We start from the raw sequence: 18,765 nt of genomic DNA, 5'->3' as shown, positions 1-18,765 counted from the left end.
CTTTGCAGTGAACCAATAAACCATGGTACAAAGTACAAATGACAGCTATTTGGGGAAATGAAACTCGACTTCAGATAATGATCGCTTTATCAGTACGGGGCGCGGCTCACAGACATCATCGCCCATTGACATGGGATGCTTTCTAAGGAACTGGACCTCCCTCACGTTTCACGACAAAGGAACGCTTCGATAAGCGGGCCACCAAAGGAGACTGCGAGTTAGGAGGTTCTATTCTACTGTGAATAAAGGTACTTTAACACCCGAAAGAGGGACGTTTCCTGCCTCTGGTTACTGGCCGTGATCCTCTCCACTCAGGGATGTTCCTGTTCGGGTGTCGCCTTGGATTCTAGAACGCTACCGGCCAAGGGGCAGCCTCACGAAGGGATCGTTCCTGTCTGTCTGTCGGACGCGGTGACTGAGGAAGAGTTTCTGTTAAAGCGAAGGGGACTGTGCTCTGTGACAGGTATGGCTGCACCCGTCCGTCCCAGGGAAGGAAGTCCTCGATCTTTGCTCGTATTTCATTGAATTCAAATACTGTGGACTCGTATGAAAACGAAATGAAAGGATGAGAGACACGCCATGATGGCTAGCTCTGGGCACATCATGTACCCGTTTGATAGGCGTTCTCTTAGTTCTGCCAATATTCCCGTCAGTGAACAATGGAAGAAACTAAATTTCCATGTGAGGAAGACAACATTTGAGGTTAAACGAGTTTAAAAACAATGGAGACACTCAGGCCAAGCCAAGGGAAAACCGATTCCATGATTCCTAGGAGAGTTTATTGTACTAATTTCCTATCAAGAGAGCACACAGGACGCTATGAAGCATAATGGCACACGGAGGAGAGATGATGTCATATCCACCTAGTGGAAATGACAATCTTAAAGACTCTATTTTGGGACACCTAAATATTAGCACACCCAAACATTGCTGCCTTCAGGAACGTTCTTTTTCCACTTTCAAGGAATACGGCACTTTTCAAAGATATTTTTTAATGTTTTTAATGACTTTTTCATTTTATGTATGCTGAATTTGGCTCCATATGTTCAAATTGTGTGGAAAAGAGAGCACAGAGTTCCTCAGATACCATCTAAACCAGTTAAAGACTGATCACATTTCATACATCAGAAAAATAGGGCCTATTTCTGTCAATTCTTTATAATAATACACGTGTGCACGTTCTGAAAGTCAGTTAATTGTTTCTAGGTGCATTGAATAATAATCCAAATTACAGAATATGAAAGGACTTTTAAATGATCTGGTCCAAACTCCCTTTCTAAAGAAACCAGTCCGGTGAGGTTATAACTGGTTCAAAGCAAAACAATGAGGACCCAAAACAGGATGAGAGCCCAGAACCCCAAACCCCAAGCCCAATGTTCTGTTCTCTAAACTCCCTTGCAAAAAGAGAGGCTTAAACACACGCACACTCACACGCACACACACACTCACACATACACTCACATACACACGCACACACTCACACACGCACACTCACACACATGCACACACCTTCACTCACACATATGCACACTCACACTTGTATACACTCATACTCGCACACACTCACATACACACCCACACATACACTCACACTCTCGCATACACTCACACACACATGCACACTCACACACCCTCACTCACACGCACGCACACTCACACATACACTCACATACACACGCAACACTCATACACGCACACCAACACATGCACACTCACACACATGCACACACCCTCACTCACACACTCACATGCACACTCACATACACACCCACATATACACTCACTCTCGCATACACTCATACACATGCACACATACACTCACACACATGCACACTCACACGCACGCACACACATACACTCACATACACATGCACACACACCAACACACGCACACTCACACCCATGCACACACCCTCACTCACACACTCATATGCACACTCACATACACACCCACACATACACTCACACTCTCGCATACACTCATACACATGCACACATACACTCACACACACACATGCACACTCACACACCCTCACTCTCATGCACACACACACACACACTCTCATGTAACAGCTAAAATTTCTTACCAGCTGTAAAACGGTTTCAGGGTTTTTATCTTCATGCTCTAACGATGCCTTGGTGATGGCTCGCATGGTCTCTTCTTTCAAATACTTGGTGACATCACTTCTTGAGGGCTGCTCTAGGTATTCCGGTTCTTCTGCAGGAGCTTAACGACAAAGCAATTCATTACACAGTGAGTGCGGGCCCTAAAAGGAGCCAAATGAATGGCGTTCATCAAACGGTTCTCAAACAACGCGCACAATGAACTCGACGTTGTCATGCAGCCCCTTTGCTCATGGCAGCTTTTTTGGAAGCGCACTCACAGGTTCTTCACAAAGCTACTGACTGTAATGGTTGGCCATTTCCTTTTCCAGCTAATTTTACAATGAGGAAATCGAGGCAGGCAGCATGACGTAGACTGGAGCTGGGCTACCTAGCCAGTGAGGGGGAGGGGGGTTCTCCTATACAGACATGAGATGGAATGTCCCAGAGCAGAGCTTTCTGGGAGCCCAGGGAACTGTGAACCCCGGAGACAACTGGAACAACCCCTTCGGGATGATTTTCCCTGTCCTATCCAAGGCCCAGGGACTCCACTGATCCCGTCTCTGCACATTCAAGGCCTGCGAGGACCGACAGGCCATTCAGCTGCCTGCAGGAGAGGCTGGGTCAGCCCCAAAGGATGAGGCTCTTCATCCGTGCAGCCACACCTGCAGCCCTGGCTGCTTCTTCCTTTAGGAGGGCCTCTGGGCAGGGCTGGGGGTTAGCTGAGGGCTGAGGGGGCCTGGCGTCAGCCTGTGCTCTTAGCTAGGGAAGCCCTGCAGACCCTCCTCCCTCACCCCACCCTCCTTGTTCTGTCCCCAAATGAGGGTCTGCTGCTCTGGGAGGCGCAACCACATCCATAGAAAGAATATTCAAGAAGTTCCGGGGGGGCTGGAGGTGCTCTATTCCAGGGGGAGAGTGTGCTCAGGCCAGGTTCTGTGACTCCTGGCCGACCATTCCTGCTCTCTGTCTGTCTGACTGTCTCTGTCTCTCTCCCTGTCTGTCTGTCTGTCTGTCTCTCCCTGCCTGTCTGTTTGTCTGTCTCTCTCTCTCCCTGTCTGTCTGTCTCTGTCTCTCTCCCTCCCCCCATCTGTCTGTCTCTGTCTCTCCCTGTCTATCTGTCTGTCTCTCTCCCTCCCCCTGTCTGTCTGTCTGTCTCTGTCTCTCTCCCCCCCCCCCCCCCCCTTGTGGGAGAGGCGAGGTCTAGTGAAACTTGACAGACAACCGATCCTCCCCTCCTCCGGAGGCGTCCTCTGTCCCATCTCAGAAAGTGCTGCTGTGGCCTCCCGCACAGAGCAGCCATCTTGCTCTCTGGCAGTACCTGATCACTCATCTCTATGGACAAGCAGGGTCTCCCTCCCTTTTATAATTTGTGTCTGAGGCTGACAGAGCTCAGGGAAATGGAGTCGGCCTGGGTGCACTCCTATGGAGAATACATTTTCTCTTTAAAATCACATCAGTCAAAGGACAGGCTTTGCCTTTCTAGGACTCTCGAGTATCATGAAAGAAAGACTCCAACTGAGGAAAAGAGGGAGAAATCTGAACTTGGAAAAGATAATTACAAATAACTATGGAATACGAAACAAGCTTTTTGTTCTGTCATCACAGCCAAATATGGTCACAGAGACATTCCAGTGGAAAGTAGTGAATATCCAATAAAGAGTGGATTCTGACCCCGCAGGAACTACAAATGGAAAACGTGACGACTGAAAGGAGAACGAGGACAGAACGAGAACAGGACAAGGTCAGGACGAGGACAGGACAGGACGAGGTCAGGACGAGGTCAGGGCGAGGACAGGACAGGACGAGGACAGGACGAGGTCAGGATGAGGTCAGAACGTGGACGAGGTCAGGATGAGGTCAGGACGAGGTGAGGTCAGGACGAGGTCAGGACGAGGACAGGACAGGATGAGGTCAGGACGAGGTCAGGGCGAGGACAGGACAGGACGAGGACAGGACAGGATGAGGTCAGGACGAGGTCAGGGCGAGGACAGGACAGGACGAGGACAGGACGAGGTCAGGATGAGGTCAGAACGTGGACGAGGTCAGGATGAGGTCAGGATGAGGTCAGGACGGGGTGAGGTCAGGACGAGGTCAGGACAGGACGAGGTTAGGACAGGACAAGGACAGGACAAGATGAGGTCAGGACGAGGACAAGGACAGGATGAGGTCAGGACGAGGACAGGACAGGACGAGGTCAGGACAAGGTCAGGGCGAGGACAGGACAGGACGAGGACAGGACAAGGTCAGGATGAGGTCAGAACGCGGACGAGGTCAGGATGAGGTCAGGACGAGGTCAGGACAGGACGAGGTCAGGACAGGACGAGGTTAGGACAGAACAAGGACAGGACAAGATGAGGTCAGGACGAGGACAAGGACAGGATGAGGTCAGGACGAGGACAGGACAGGACAAGGTCAGAACGAGGACAGGACGAGGTCAGGACGAGGTCAGGATGAGGTCAGGACGAGGTGAGGTCAGGACAGGACAGGACGAGGTCAGGACGAGGTTAGGACAGGACAAGGACAAGACAAGACGAGGTCAGGACGAGGTCAGGACGAGGTCAGGATGAGGTCAGGACGAGGTGAGGTCAGGACAGGACAGGACGAGGTCAGGACGAGGTTAGGACAGGACAAGGACAAGACAAGACGAGGTCAGGACGAGGTCAGGATGAGGTCAGGACGAGGTGAGGTCAGGACAGGACAGGACGAGGTCAGGACGAGGTTAGGACAGGACAAGGTCAGGACGAGGTGAGGTCAGGACAGGACAGGACGAGGTCAGGACGAGGTTAGGACAGGACAAGGACAAGACAAGACGAGGTCACGACGAGGTCAGGATGAGGTCAGGACGAGGTGAGGTCAGGACAGGACAGGACGAGGTCAGGACGAGGTTAGGACAGGACAAGGTCAGGACAGGACAGGACGAGGTCAGGACAAGGACAGGAAGAGGATAGAATGAATGAGGACAGGACGAGGACAGAACCTGAAGGCCTCCTCGCTCCGCTCCTAGTGAACTTTCGGAGTTATAGCTGGTGGTATTTCCAAGAACTCCCCATGGAGGGTGTTACTTAAGGGAGAACATACTGGTTTTAATAGGAATGCATTTATGTATCCATCAGCTCCATTCAATGGGCTCCTTATCTGACAAGAACTGCCAGAAGAGTTTTTGGACAAAGAACTGGCTAAAAAAGGATTTTACTGAACATTCCGAATAAGTGGACAACCAAAACACAAAGAAATCCCATCCAACCTGGAATTGAATGATGAAAAGATGAAGGATCAAAAAGAAAAGGGCCGCTCAGGGAACACAGCAGTAAAGTCAGTGAGTCCAGCCTCACCGCGAGGAGTGCAGGACCCACTTTGGGAAACAACCATCAATGAAGTGACAAAAATGGCGGAACTCTGTCACTCGGAGATCCTGATTCCAGGGATATACTTCAAAGAGCTGAGACAAAAACGAGGCCACAGACAATGTTCAGAGGCCCTTTTTGTGTTAGGAAGACTGAAATAAGGTCAAGAAATGGCTAAAAGAGGTTAAATGAATGCCTGAGGAGTCACTTCTAGCATGTGACTGACTCAAAGGGAATAAAGAGCATAAAGAGCGAGCGTTTCCCTGCAGGTACCGAGCTCACAAGAAAGGACACTCCAAAGGAGTGGAAGGATGGCAGAAACCTCCAAGAGAGCGTACAACACACTGAATTGATGCACACCCTGCAGGTGAACCCCCCAAAATGGACTGAGCTTCACCAAAGAGGCCCCAGCGCGGGGATAACAAAACAATCAGTAGAGAGAGGGGACCTACGGGCTCCGGAGAATTCCTCTGAGGCGGTCAAAGAGAATATTGAAGGGAATAAAGTTGACGAGAGAGAATGAAAATACAACGTAGGAGGGGCATGTGGATGTGACAGAAGCCAAATGAAAGGAAGAATGGATGGAAAACCTCAAGACCTCCGAGGACCCTCAAAGAACAAGAACCCCGGAATATCACAGGCAAAATAAAACGATGAAACTATCCAGAAGGAAATAAAGACAACAAAATGTCCCTCAAGACGGTTAAAAGATGTTGGAGGCAGCTAGGCAGCCCCCTGGGCAGAGAGCCAGGCTCAGGTACCAGAGGTCTTGGGTTCGAATGTGGCCTCAGACCCTCCCGTGGCTGTAGGAGCCTGGCAAGCTGCCGAATCCCCAGCGCCTGGGCACAGCATAGCACAGCACAGCACAGCACGGAGGCTCGCTTGAGGGGAATTAAGAGGGAGCATGCCAGCCAACAAGCCTGAGGGCTTCCACAGTGCACAGGAGATCTTCTACTGAAGAGCCGATCTGAAAGGTCAGGGGAAAGTGCGGCCCTCCCCGTCCATCCTGACAAGGAACCCGTAAAGACTGCACAAGACCAAAGAGAAAGGAAGCGGCACCCAAGCAATTGCTGCGCAACCACAGGACCGCACGGTGCAGGAAGAGCTGGAAGAGCAACAAGGAACACTGGTCTCTGTCCCAGCAAGCAGAAGGGAAGCCAGGCGGCGCGGCTAGAGTGCCTAGGAGTGGGAAGGAGGACCCGGAGGCTGCGGGGCTGCTGCTCTACCCGGTGGGGGGGAGGGGGAGGATCTCCAGAAGAGGAGGCGGAGTCTGAGGGCGAACACCAGCTCCAATGAGGATGCGGAAGCCGAGTTCAAAGTCGGGCCTGAGGCAGGAAGTAGGGCTCCATGGCGGCTTATGATGTGCCCGACAGTCCAGGGCCGGGTTCCAAACCAAGAAAGCAGGGATTACAAGAAAGCAACACCCAAGGAAAAAGGCGCAGCATCAGAAAACCCCCAAAGCAGAGCGATCACAAGCAAGCTGGAAGAAGGGAAGCGAGGAAACATTCTGGAGGGAAAAGCCAAGGAAGAGCACAACTCCTGGAGCCGCTGGCAGAAAAGGGACCCGAAAGGCGTCGTCTACACAAAAGGCGCTTTCAAGAGGAAGAAAAAAAGGAGGACAAAGACTTAAAGAAACATATTACCAAAATAGGTGAAGCAGGGCTAACGCAAGTCATCAGACCCTCTGGTGGCCATAACCAAACAAAAGTAGCCACTGTATTTTTTAGACATCACAATAGAAGAAATCCTGTATGTATTCAAAGCAAAGGGATAAATAAAAATAAAGAAGACAATGAGTGTATCTTTGGGGGGGGGAAAGGTCGAATTGAAAACTCCCAGAAACAGAGCCAAAATACCCAATTCCTAGTTCAAAAAAAACCACTCCAGTTTTCCAGAAAAATGGTAACAAGAAAATACAGCTCACATAATACACTAAAGCTATTATGGAATGAGGAAATCTAGACAAAAATTCAAGATTTACAATAAAAAAATACCCCCAAAACTCATGCAATTGAAAAATGGCCTCATTAAAAAAATCTCAAGTGCTCTCCTTTCCTCATCCATTCTTCTTCATTCATCTCTATTCTTCTCTTTCAAATTTCTTTGGATATTTTAAACGGTTTGTTTTTCCCAAGAATTTTGTTATTCATAAAGTTCTAAAAGATTTTTGTAAAAGTGATAAAAAATTAAAAGTATAAATAAATGGATAACACATTTTTTTCCTCTCTGTAATTTAGTAATAATGAATAATTTCCTGAATGCCTGTTGGACGGAATCAACCTTCATCAATGGTGTTGGCCTATCGTTCTTTTCTGCTTTATTCTTCTCTAGCTCAGTTATTAAGACAATCTTAGAATCCTGAAAGGATTCTGCAGGGCATTTTCGATGAGAGCTTTGGGTGGTGTAAATGCCACGCTAGTTGAGCACTAGGAGGCACTACTAGGCTTTAATTCCTATGAATCCACCAGGAATGGCGCTTTTACCACTTGGCGGCTCCTCTGCAGGCAGCTCTATTCCTTTTCTGAGGACGGGCCTCTTCGAATCTCCGTCCAGTGCCCTGACAGCTCGGGCAGCTGATGCTCTGGAAGACGTGCCCCAGCTTCTAAACGTGCTCATTTGGTTAGCACAGAACTGCATACTCGATCTCACTACGCTAACGGATTCTGATTACTTCTGGCAATTTTTCTGCTTTTCTTGTGATTTCCTATTGGCTACTTTCAAACAACCAGCATTTCATTGGACTGATCATTTCCATAACACTTGGGAGTGGGCCGAAAGAGGGCTCCAGACGGCTCACTTTACTTTGGGTTTGTTTCAGCTCTTCTTTACGCTGATTTCATGCTTGCTAGTTTCTAATTTTCTAAAATGCTTATTAAGTTAATTATATCCCCCGCCCAATTTTGTTACTCTGTTTGCAGGGCTATGACTGTCTCTGTGAGAAATGCTTTAAGCTGTATCCCAGAAATTTGGGGCTATTTTACCAACATTTTTTTTACTCACTAACTTCTAAGGCTTTGACCCACTCATGATTTAGTATTTCACATCTCCACTGGGGCCTTGGGACCTCTACCAGTCAACTACTACTTTTACTGTGTTACAGAATATAAAGAATTCACTAGTGTAGACTTCGGGTGTTTGTTCACAATGTATTTCTGTTTTAAAGTCTAATCCAATTTTTGCAAAAGTTCCATGTCGTGCTGAGAAATATAGCTTGTTTTCAACTGATTTCTCTAGGAATTTGTCCAGTTCTCTATTTTGTTTATCTTTATGTTAGAGTTATCCAAAACTGAGAAAAGGACATTGAAGTCTCCTGTAACTATTGGGCTACTCTCTAGAGCTTAGCTAATATTTTCTTTATTAATTTAGATGTTTATTTTTTCTTGATTTTCTGGGTTCAGTGGATGAAAAGTAAATTTGTTTTTCAAGTTCATCATTTTTATTCTCATTATGACTTTGTTCTTTAATTATATTTCTTATGAGGTGTATATTGTGGGTTTAGAAAAGAAATCCTATCGATCATTCTTAAAAAAAACAAACAAACATCTTCCATCTTGGAATCAATACTGTGTCTTGGCCCGAGGGCAGAAGAGTGGTAAGGGCTAGGCCATGGGGGTCAAGTGACTTGCCCAGGGTCACCCAGCTGGGAAGTATCTGAGTTCAGATTTGAACCGAGGACACTTCCTGCCTCTAGGCCTGGCTCTCCATCCACGGAGCCACCCAGCTGCCACCTAAACTATCATTCTTTTACCTTTTATTACCTTTTATTTATATTCTTTATATTTATTTATATTATTACCTTTTATTAGGCTGTTTAGTTCATTCACATTTAAAGTTATTGGAATTAATCTTACATTTTCCTCCATTTGTCTTTACTATTTTTTCTCAAATTAAGATTTTGTTTCTCCTCCTTATCTATGGTTAAAACAATATTATGTCTAGTTATTAGCTTATTGGGGGGGGGGGCTCCTCTAGTCCCCCTGGTTCTTTTGGAAATTTTATTTATTGGGTTCCTTCTTGCTTTTTAGCTGGTTCATTTAATTCTTCCCCTCTCTTTTGACTCTCAGTTTCAATACTCAAATAAGTCTCGTTCCTCTCCTTCCCTTCAATTTTTAAATCAGTTTAAATTTTTTAAAAAATTATTTTCTAGAAAAAATGTCTTTCCCTCATTCTCTTTATTACTTCTCTTACTTTCATTTTGTCATTCTTTCTCTTCTGTATTCTTTGAGGGGAACAGAGAGCCCAGTAACAGCTCATTACTGGTCTTTCTCTATTGTGAATTCAGCAGATTTTTACCTTGTTCAATGCTCGGTTCTAGAGACCGACGACGTGCTTAAACCTGGGCACAAAATTCTTAATCTAGGTAGCTTTGAGAGGCTCTAAGAGTCGGAAAAACGGCCCTCTTGTTGGTGCTACAATGAGGCTGACGATCCCGCTCTCTCCCCCTTGTTCTCTGTAAAGTCGGAGGTGAAGAAAAGCAGGAACAATGGTCGGGTGAGGCCAGAAGAGGCCCAAACGAGAAGGAGACACTCCACAAAAGGGAGATGCGACGATGGGATTCCGCAGTGACTTTCTGAAACCAGGGAGAGGGGAGGCTTGGGGCGGGACAGCTCTCGAACTGGAACAGGGATGACGCTCTGAGTACAGCGAATGCATGGAGCAAGGGTCCCCCAGGGAGCCCCCTGCAGCGAGGGCCCCACAGGGCAGCTAAGTGAGCAAGCGGAGGGAGTCCCTGGTAAACGTGGAGCCGCCCTTTCCCCTTCGCCCACCTCAGGGCTGATGGCTGTCTGGCACACACTCACTCGGGCCTTGGGCAGATTAACTGGAGTCTGGCAGGCACTCTGCTAAGCCCCTTCGGAGCCATGCGGAGGGAGTGCTGACAGCCCAGGACTGGACAGTGGAGCCTCGCAAACAAGCCCGTCCCGGTGGCCGCTATGGAGGCCTCCACGTCAGGGCGGCTCGTGTCCAAGGCACCAGTTTCAGGCTCTTTTGCAGCCCCGGGACAGAGCTCTTCCTTAGACAGGGTGGTTTCCTGAAAGGAAAGTGAGCCTCTATCCAGCCTCCCGGAGAAACAACACCAGAGGAGAGAGACAAGCAGGAGGACTGAGGGGGCTGCTCAGTGGATGGAGAGTCAGAGATGGAGGCCCCAGGTTCCAATCTGGCCTCAGACACTTCCCAGCGGGGTGACCCTGGGCCAGTCACTTGACCCCCGTGGCCTCGCCCTGACCCCTCTTCTGCCCTGGAGCCAGTGCACAGTATTGGGAGGGCCTAAAACAAAACAAGTAGAATGGAGGAAGGGCGGAGTACCCGGACCTGCTGGGCGAGATCATGTGATCAGGTGATCAGCTGGGCAGCAGAACCTACAGCAGAGCTGCTGAGGGGAAGGAAGGGGAGGTGGCTGGGAAGCTCAGAGCGGGAGGAAAGTCTTCCTCAGGGGAGCTGTCTTTAGATTCTTCCTAGAAACTGCCCTTCACCGACACACTTGGGGAGAAAAGGATGAGGGCGGCCACTAGCCTGCAGTCACTTCCCATCTGAATGACCCTGAGCCATGGGAGCATCCTGGAGTCTTGGCTCTGCTTCCTTTGGTTATTTGTGGTACCATTTCCTGTTGGCTCCTTGTAAAGAGAGCCCCACCCTGGTTAAAGAATTGCCCTTTTCAGGATTTCATTCTGTGCTGTGAACGCCCCGGAGGGCAGTGAAGAACTTGAAGTCAGGAAGACCCGAGTTCAGATCTCGCCGCAGATACTTAGGAGCTCTGTGGCCCTCGCTGGGCAAACGAGCAAACCTTTCTTAGCAGCTCCTTTTTTGATAGGGACACCGAGAGCACCGATTTCAGCTGTAAAGACCAAAGGAGCTCCTGAAGAGCACAGAAACTGCTCGCTGGGTCTAGGCGAGGCCTGCCAACCTGCGCCTCTGCAATACATATAGGCACATACATATAGGCACGGGGTGTGGCCTGGCCGAATCTTTCCCAACAGACCCAGCCACCTCTTGCCTAGGGGAAATGGAGCGAGACTGGCAGCCGCCACTGCCATGGCCAAGGGCCTGGAAGACACCATTCCTACATGGACGTGCCATGCAGCATCTGCGGGCGGGTGCGCCCATACAGAGCGTGCCCACGGCTTGCACCCAACACCCTCCCGTGTCTCGAACCGTACTGAGAAGAGGCTCACCTGCCGTGGTGGGCGGGGCGGGCTCCCTCCCTTTCAGGGAGGCGGCCATCTTCTCCTGCAGGGCGTTCTGGGCCAGCTGCCTGTCCCAGTCCTCCAGCTCCCTTTCAAACTTCTGGTTGTCCTCTCGGACAAAGTCCCTCAGATCTGCCGGGAGCGTTTCCATGCCGACGAGCTTCTGTCCCGTCTCCTTGTGGAAGTCTTCTGCAAAGCACACAGTTCAGAATGTCTCAGGTGAGCGAGCACAGAGAGAACATGTTAACGCCCAGCAGAGCGAAGGGCACAACTACGAGGCCTGGGCCTCCCGCCGCTGGGACGGCGACAAGAAAAGGCCTTTCTGGGCCCCGTCACAGAGCAGTGTTGGGAAGGACAGGCCTCGGCTGGGTAAGCAGTAAAGAGGGCTCTCCGCTAACGGCCTGGAGCAGGAGAGCTCAAGGAGCGCGGCCTCCCCAGACTGGAAATGGCCCCCATATACTGGGGATGCAGCGTCATGCTCGGCTCCGGGATGGCCACAGGGAAGGGCCTTGCTCAGCCCCGGTAAAGCCCAGAGGGACTGCGCGGGGCTTAAACATGGCGTCTTTGTCACAGCCAGGGAGAAACCCCAGCTAAATGGCAAGCGATGCCAAGCCTGTCTGCCCAGAGCACTCCTCGCCGGGCTCAGAACCAAAAGCAAGGCACATCGCTGGGGCATCACCAGGATTGCTTGGTCCGAGATGGCCACTTGCATTTCTTCTACGGACCAATCGCCCTGAAAGAGGGGAGCAAGATGTCTCAGCCTCAGTGGTGGAACTCTTGGGGCACATGGGCATAGCCATGAGATGCAGGGGGGCTCACTGCTCCCCACCCCCACTCTGAGCGTTCCTCAGCCACCCCCTTAAAGAGAAGCTGTGAAATGCAGCACTAATGACAGGCAGGTTGGCTGCCCCCACCCCCAACCCCACCCCGTCACTATATCCTCAAGAGCACAACACGGCCCACATGAACCTCTGGTTCTGGTTCTGCTCTGCTCTGCAGGCTACTGGTCCTTTCAACCTCCAATTGCTTCACTATAAAGCAGTAATACTTTGGCACGGACTTAGCACGCGATTAACTGTGCCAAATGGCTGCAGAGAGCTTTGGATCATTTCTTAGACTAGCCAAGAAGGAACTGTTGCCTCCTTACCTTGTATTAAGAATTGTTCCTTGTCGTTAATGTACATCAAGCAGTAAGCGCTGGCATTTCTGTAGCCACCGAACGAGTCCCGCTCCAGCTCCTCCCATGTTGATTTGGTCACAGAAATGTCGTTATACTTCATCCACCTTTCTTGGTGATGGTCAAAAATGTATGCCCAATAGTGGCCGGCGTTCGCTTGGCCTTCATGAACCAACACCGCATGCAAGCGATAAGGAACCTACACGGGGAAAAGGTTAACTTGCATTTTGCATGTCCAAATCAGTGTGACTTTATACTTGCATGACCCACATGGAGGACGTGCCTCCAGTTAAGGGAAACCAGATGAAATGGAAACATTGCTGTCCATAATAGAAACAGCTGATTCTTCGGTCTATTCAAGGCAGGGAGACTCGTCTGAAACATGGCGGATAGTCGACGATGGGTCGCTACCGACATACTTATACCACTATTGGCTAATGGCAAACGTCTCGGTGATGTACACGAACACACGTGAATTAGAATGGAATGCGCATGAAGGTTTGGAGTCCTGGACCAACGTCTAATTATAAAACGTTCCGGTTACTGTCACCAAGAGATTGGCAGGAAACAAGGATTCCAAACCTTTATCGACTTCACCTCCAACAACGAGAATGTAAATGAAAGCCCCAATGACTCGAGGAACAATAACACTGGAGACATTGTACACACCAACAACAGTATTGGAAGACACGGTGTGTTGAAAAGGGGTTCAACTAAAATGCTGAAAAGTGAAACGTAAAATTAGACTGCTTAAAGATACGTGTCGGCTGAATATAATTTTAACGTACTTCCCCATTCAGAATTTCACTTACTTGTATCATAGACTTGTCAGAATACATTAGTTCAATTGTACGATGAATTCTAGATATGCTTTCCTGCAGATCTAAAGTAATAAAGAAATATTTTAATAGCATTAACTTTGTAATTAATAGAACAAACTTCTACTGAAGCTACATGGAAATGGATAAAACATTATTTCTTACTTAACATTCTGAGCGAAATCGATGCCTCAAATCAACATTACCTTTAACGTCGCTAATTCAGAATATACTTCATGAAATCCAACACTATTACTACAGAGAATCTGACTGTTTGAAATCTATTTCAAATACATGGGCCGTTCTCTGAAGCCACTTATGAACTAGACGGATGGGCCGAGAATTATTTGGAATGGTATTTTTTGTGATGGAATTCCAAGTATATGTTCAACACTTAAAAAAATCATGCTTAAAAAAAATCAAAAGTAGTCAAAGTTAGACAATGTCTTTAGAAGAACCTTTTTTGAAAAAAAAAAGTGTAGCATGTCATAGTTTTGCCATTAAATTTGTTAGAAATAGAGAACTCAGCACATCTATTTCTATTTAATTTTGATTAATTCAATGAAAAAGTATTTATGAATAAAGACGTGGAAGGGGACTGTGATATATATGCAATGCTAAATTTCTGACTTTTAAGGAAATCCATAAAATCAAGAAACATGTAGGCTGTCTAATAAATAATTTAGACAATTAAAAACAAAACAGTATCTCCCTGAATTTATTTATGATTCAATTTTTGGTGCACAAATTTTGAAAGTTTCAAGTTTTAAAATGAAATTTAGAAAATTATTCCTTGGAAAAGTTTCAAAATTAGGATTCATTATATTTTAGAAGTATTTTCAAGAAATTGTTGTAGTGGAAACTGAGAGATTTGGCCGCAAAAAAGATCAAGATAGGAATATTGCGCTGGACATTAACTTCCTCTGTAATTAATAAATGTACTTTCAATGGTCCATTCCTCAAATAAATACAAATTTGAGCAACTTAAAATAGTCCAAACATCAGTGACATTCTTTTGTAATTATAACAGAGAATATTATTGTATTTGTATTGTTCAAAATATGTGAGTGATTTTTCCTGGAAAGTGGAATAAATTTTTTTTACACAAAGATTTTTCAATAATTATTTGGAATAATATTACTCAATGCTTGGAATTCCAAGTATATATTTAATTAAAATTTTTATTATCAAGATTTCTGGGTCACGTGAGCAACAAGATAGAGTGGTAGATGTTTTCTCTGATCTCCCAAGCTTCTTCAAAACAGAAACTGAGCCAAAGATAAAAACAACTTCATCTGCCTCCGTGGGTAAAGACACCCAAGAATTCAAAGATAAAAACCCCAAACCAAAACACTCATTATGATGACGTTCACTCAGCACCCAGTCCCTCTTCTCATGCTAGGAATAAAGAGGCTTCCCTAGCAGACCTAAGGATAAGACACAGACTCACAGCAAAGCTACTCCACATCTTAGTCTCTGTTCCTTCTTTCTCCAGTGCTGTGAATGAGACCCCAGTTTCGGGGTGCAGAAAATTGCATAACAGTAGCCCTTCCAGAAGCAAATGTGTGCTGGAAGCCCAAACCCGGAAGTCCTGGCTCTGCAGAGTTCTGAACTTCCAGAATAGTCAACCCCATAGCACCAATGGCTACAAGGCTAAAGGCACTAAGTCGAGTATAAGAACTAGGGAAGAGAAACAGAGGGGGAAGGGACACTAGGACAGGTCACTGTGTGTGTGTTGGTAATAGCTGCTAGAAGTGGCAGAGAGAGGAATTGTACATCATTTTACTAAGCCTGAAGCTAAGAGCACAATATCCACGAGAATTACTTGAGGAAGGTATCTAGGATGGTTAACAGTAAATCGCCAAGTGTAAAAGTAGGCTGAGATGCCATGAGATTGAGCTTTCAAGGCAACCACAAGGAGAGGAAATCAGAAAGTGTACAATAGGGAAAAAAGATAACTGAAATTACCAAAGATTCCAGGAAGAAAAATGTGTTATCTGATCCTAGCCACAGTTTTCTCATCTACATTTACTTAAGTGTCACAGTGTGGATCAAATGAGACAATGTTCATAAAGCACAATGAAAACCCAAAATACTATACAAATTTCATTTCTAATTATTATTATTATTGTAAATTTCTTTCCTACAAATTTGTAGGGAAACAAATCCATTAATATTGTATTTATCCATTATAAGTCAGGACTACAGGAAGTTGCCATACTATAATAGAGAAAAAAGGGCTAGATTTTTGTGTAAAAGGGAAGTGTTATTCCCTGGTCTGATCTTTTGTCATTTCTCAGGGATAGGGAAGCCAGAACAGCCAATTGTTAGGTACTTTCATAGAAATTATTTCACAAGGAGTGTGATTCAAGGAGTCCTGCGTCTTAACACATGTCAAGCACCACAACCTCAAGTCTCACACTAGGTTCAAGTCTTTTCATATTGGCATAGAAGTTCATCATATGTAGATAAAGTCTGTGCTCTTTCTTTTAATCCCATTTCCTAGAATCAGACACAAACATTAATCACAGTCCCATAACTTTTATCAATAAATGGCAGGTTTCCATAGTTTAAAGCTCTTAGGTATGCATTTATATGCTAGGCATGGAACATCTAGCTTATTCTATTGCAAAAATAAAAAAAATAGTTAAAAGAAAGTCTTCTCAATACTGGTGGCATGTGTGCTTCAAATACAAAAAAAATGAGAGAAAAATCATATACTGTATGACACATGTAGAGGAAAAAAAGAATGTTAAAAACGTGTATATTTTACAGTCATCAAGGTAATGTATTCAAAAATCCATTTCTTCTTTCTTCTTTGCTACTATGTGGAGGGGAGACAAAACTGAAAAGGGCTAATTAATATCAACAAAATTAATAGAGTCTAAGAGGTACCACTTTCTGTCCCATGTGGAAGGGCAGTAGCACCCTGAATAATTTTTGGATGAGCTTTACTTGTTATATTGTTGTGGAGTTATTTGGCTTGAGTTATCATTTTCCCAATTTCTATTTCTAGAATATAGATTTCTAAAATTTTGATTCCTATAGTCATAACAGTTATTTCTATTAGTCCTAAAGTTGTGATTTCTATAATTATTATTTCTGATTGCCTTGAATACATTTCTATAGTCCATCATTTTGTGGCCCTTTTTCTCACAGAAGTGGCAGATAATAGATCGGTAGTTAGATTCTTGGAGAGGGGCAATTGTCATTGGTTGAGTATCATGCCCTTTTTCCTGTTTATCAATTCTATTTCTTAAATATTTCAATTCTTTCCTAATTGCCTCCATGAAATCATTAGCCTCTTCCTCTTTTTCTTTGTTGCCTTTTGAAACACAAACAGCAGTTTTTCTCAATTGATCAAGATCCATTTCAGGCCACCATGGGCAGTGAGTTCTAAAATAACCCCTGATCACTTTGCAAGAGTTATGAACAAAGTGTCTTCTAATTTGTCGTATGTAATTTTCTTTAGAAAGATCAAAATCTAAGTACCAACCCCCAAACCCAATGAGCCTATCTACATATCTAGAGGGTGTCCCATCATTTGATTGCTTAAGTTTTTCAAATTCTGTCTATTTATCTGTGTTTTCAGAGCACTCTCTCATTGTAGTTAGAATGGCCGCCCTACAACGATATAGTTGAAAATAATCTTCAAAGATGTTATAGTCCCATCTGGGACCTTGTGATGGTCAGTGTGCTACATTGAGCCCTCGGACTTTATTAACATAAGACATTATTTTATTTTTCTCACATTCTGTTAAGAAAGCCTGGAGTAGATTTTCAAGCTCTTTATAAGACAGATCATACACAAAGGGATATGCTTCAAAAGTGGGTACATTGCATTTCAATGCATTTATGTCTTGGGGAGTAAAAGGTATACAGTGTCTTAGTGTCATAACATCCCTATTGCGTCCTGTTTCAGGCACTTCCCTTAAGGGGAAATGGAATTTATTTGAATCAGATAATGGTGAGTCAGCTTGGGTAGAAACAGTTTTATTAAAAGGATGAGATTTCTAAGGGGCTGGGATTGGTCATGGGGTGGGAGAAGGAACAGGAGATGAGATGTCAGGAGAAGGATCTTGGGAAATAAGGTCAGCCAAGAGTTTCAGAGCAGGAGAGAGGTAGTTCTGAAGCTGAGCTATAGGAGAGGGGTCTTCCATCTCTATTTCGGGGGGAGGATTTTCCTTATTTTGAGGTTCAGGAACAGGCTTGTAAAAGTCAAACATGTTTTGGGTGGGGTCAGTATTTGCCATTTGACCATGTAAGAAGTATCTGAAATTCTCTAATTGGATTTGTGTGTCTGCCTGCATTTCAGCTTTAATTTTTTGTCACACTATTTAAGGTTCCTAATTGTTCAAAAGTCAGAAAACTTTCATGTAATGTAGCATCCACTTTTTTCATTTATTTATTATAATGTATATTTTATTTATTAAATTGCTTATAATTCTGGATGAAGCTACTGGCTAGGGGTTAAATTCAGGCTGTGAAAATTAAAGGTAAGGGTGTGGTCCCTTTAAGGATGGCACGCCTTAATTGGATTAACTCCTTGGTTGGAGGGTGGGAGAGGATTAACTAACTCCTTTTGTTGTAGGCTAAGTATAGGAGTGGCAACTGGAAGCAGCTAATTTCCCTCTCAGGGTAAAACACCAGAACTATGTGTTTTCATCACCTGCTTCCAGAGCACTTTTTAGAATGGTCTGGGGCAAAAAAGGTTTTTATAAATTATTTTTTTACCTTATTTGGGCTGTGAAAATCTCTTAGGGTAGAGGGCCAGTTTTTTGTTGTTGTTTTATTTAACACTACTCTTCCTCACTGATCTCTCCAGGTTTTACTTCTTTGTTTCTTTCTTGTTTCCAAACCCCACCATCAGATGGTGGGGTTTGGAAACAAGAAAGTAGATTTTCTGTTGGGGCAGATGGAGGACTATTTTCACCCTCTTAAGAGGGAGTGAAAACTTTTCCTCACAGGTTTTTGCCCTCACAGCTAATTATGAGACAAGGCAATGTAGCTAAAAATAGAATCTTTCTCAAGGTGAGAACTTGAGGGTCTGCTAATTTGTTTGTGAGAGGGGGAGGGTTAGTTTGGAACAGTTTTCCCAGGTGAGGACTCAAAGCCTCTAAGATTAAAGATGGCTATGTTCT

General features: G+C 45.5%; 1 protein-coding gene across 7 annotated transcripts in view; it reads right to left on the bottom strand.

The window, feature by feature from the left end:
- The window catches only part of USP25 (ubiquitin specific peptidase 25), a 177,341-nt gene that overhangs the window by 49,693 nt on the left and 108,883 nt on the right, over nucleotides 1-18,765 (bottom strand). For all 7 annotated transcript variants that reach the window (XM_056797044.1, XM_056797046.1, XM_056797045.1 and 4 more), the window contains 4 exons: nucleotides 13,619-13,689; nucleotides 12,777-13,005; nucleotides 11,618-11,818; nucleotides 2,088-2,227 (listed from right to left, as the gene is read on the bottom strand). In XM_056797044.1, coding sequence (XP_056653022.1) covers nucleotides 2,088-2,227; nucleotides 11,618-11,818; nucleotides 12,777-13,005; nucleotides 13,619-13,689 — 641 coding nt within the window. The remainder of the gene's footprint in view (nucleotides 1-2,087; nucleotides 2,228-11,617; nucleotides 11,819-12,776; nucleotides 13,006-13,618; nucleotides 13,690-18,765) is intronic.

The sequence above is a fragment of the Monodelphis domestica genome, chromosome 4 (genome assembly GCF_027887165.1).
Source record: "Monodelphis domestica isolate mMonDom1 chromosome 4, mMonDom1.pri, whole genome shotgun sequence".
NCBI classification, from domain to species: Eukaryota; Metazoa; Chordata; class Mammalia; order Didelphimorphia; family Didelphidae; genus Monodelphis; species Monodelphis domestica.
The sequence above is the reverse complement of the archived record's forward strand: the minus strand, read 5'-3'. Positions and strand labels throughout refer to the sequence as shown.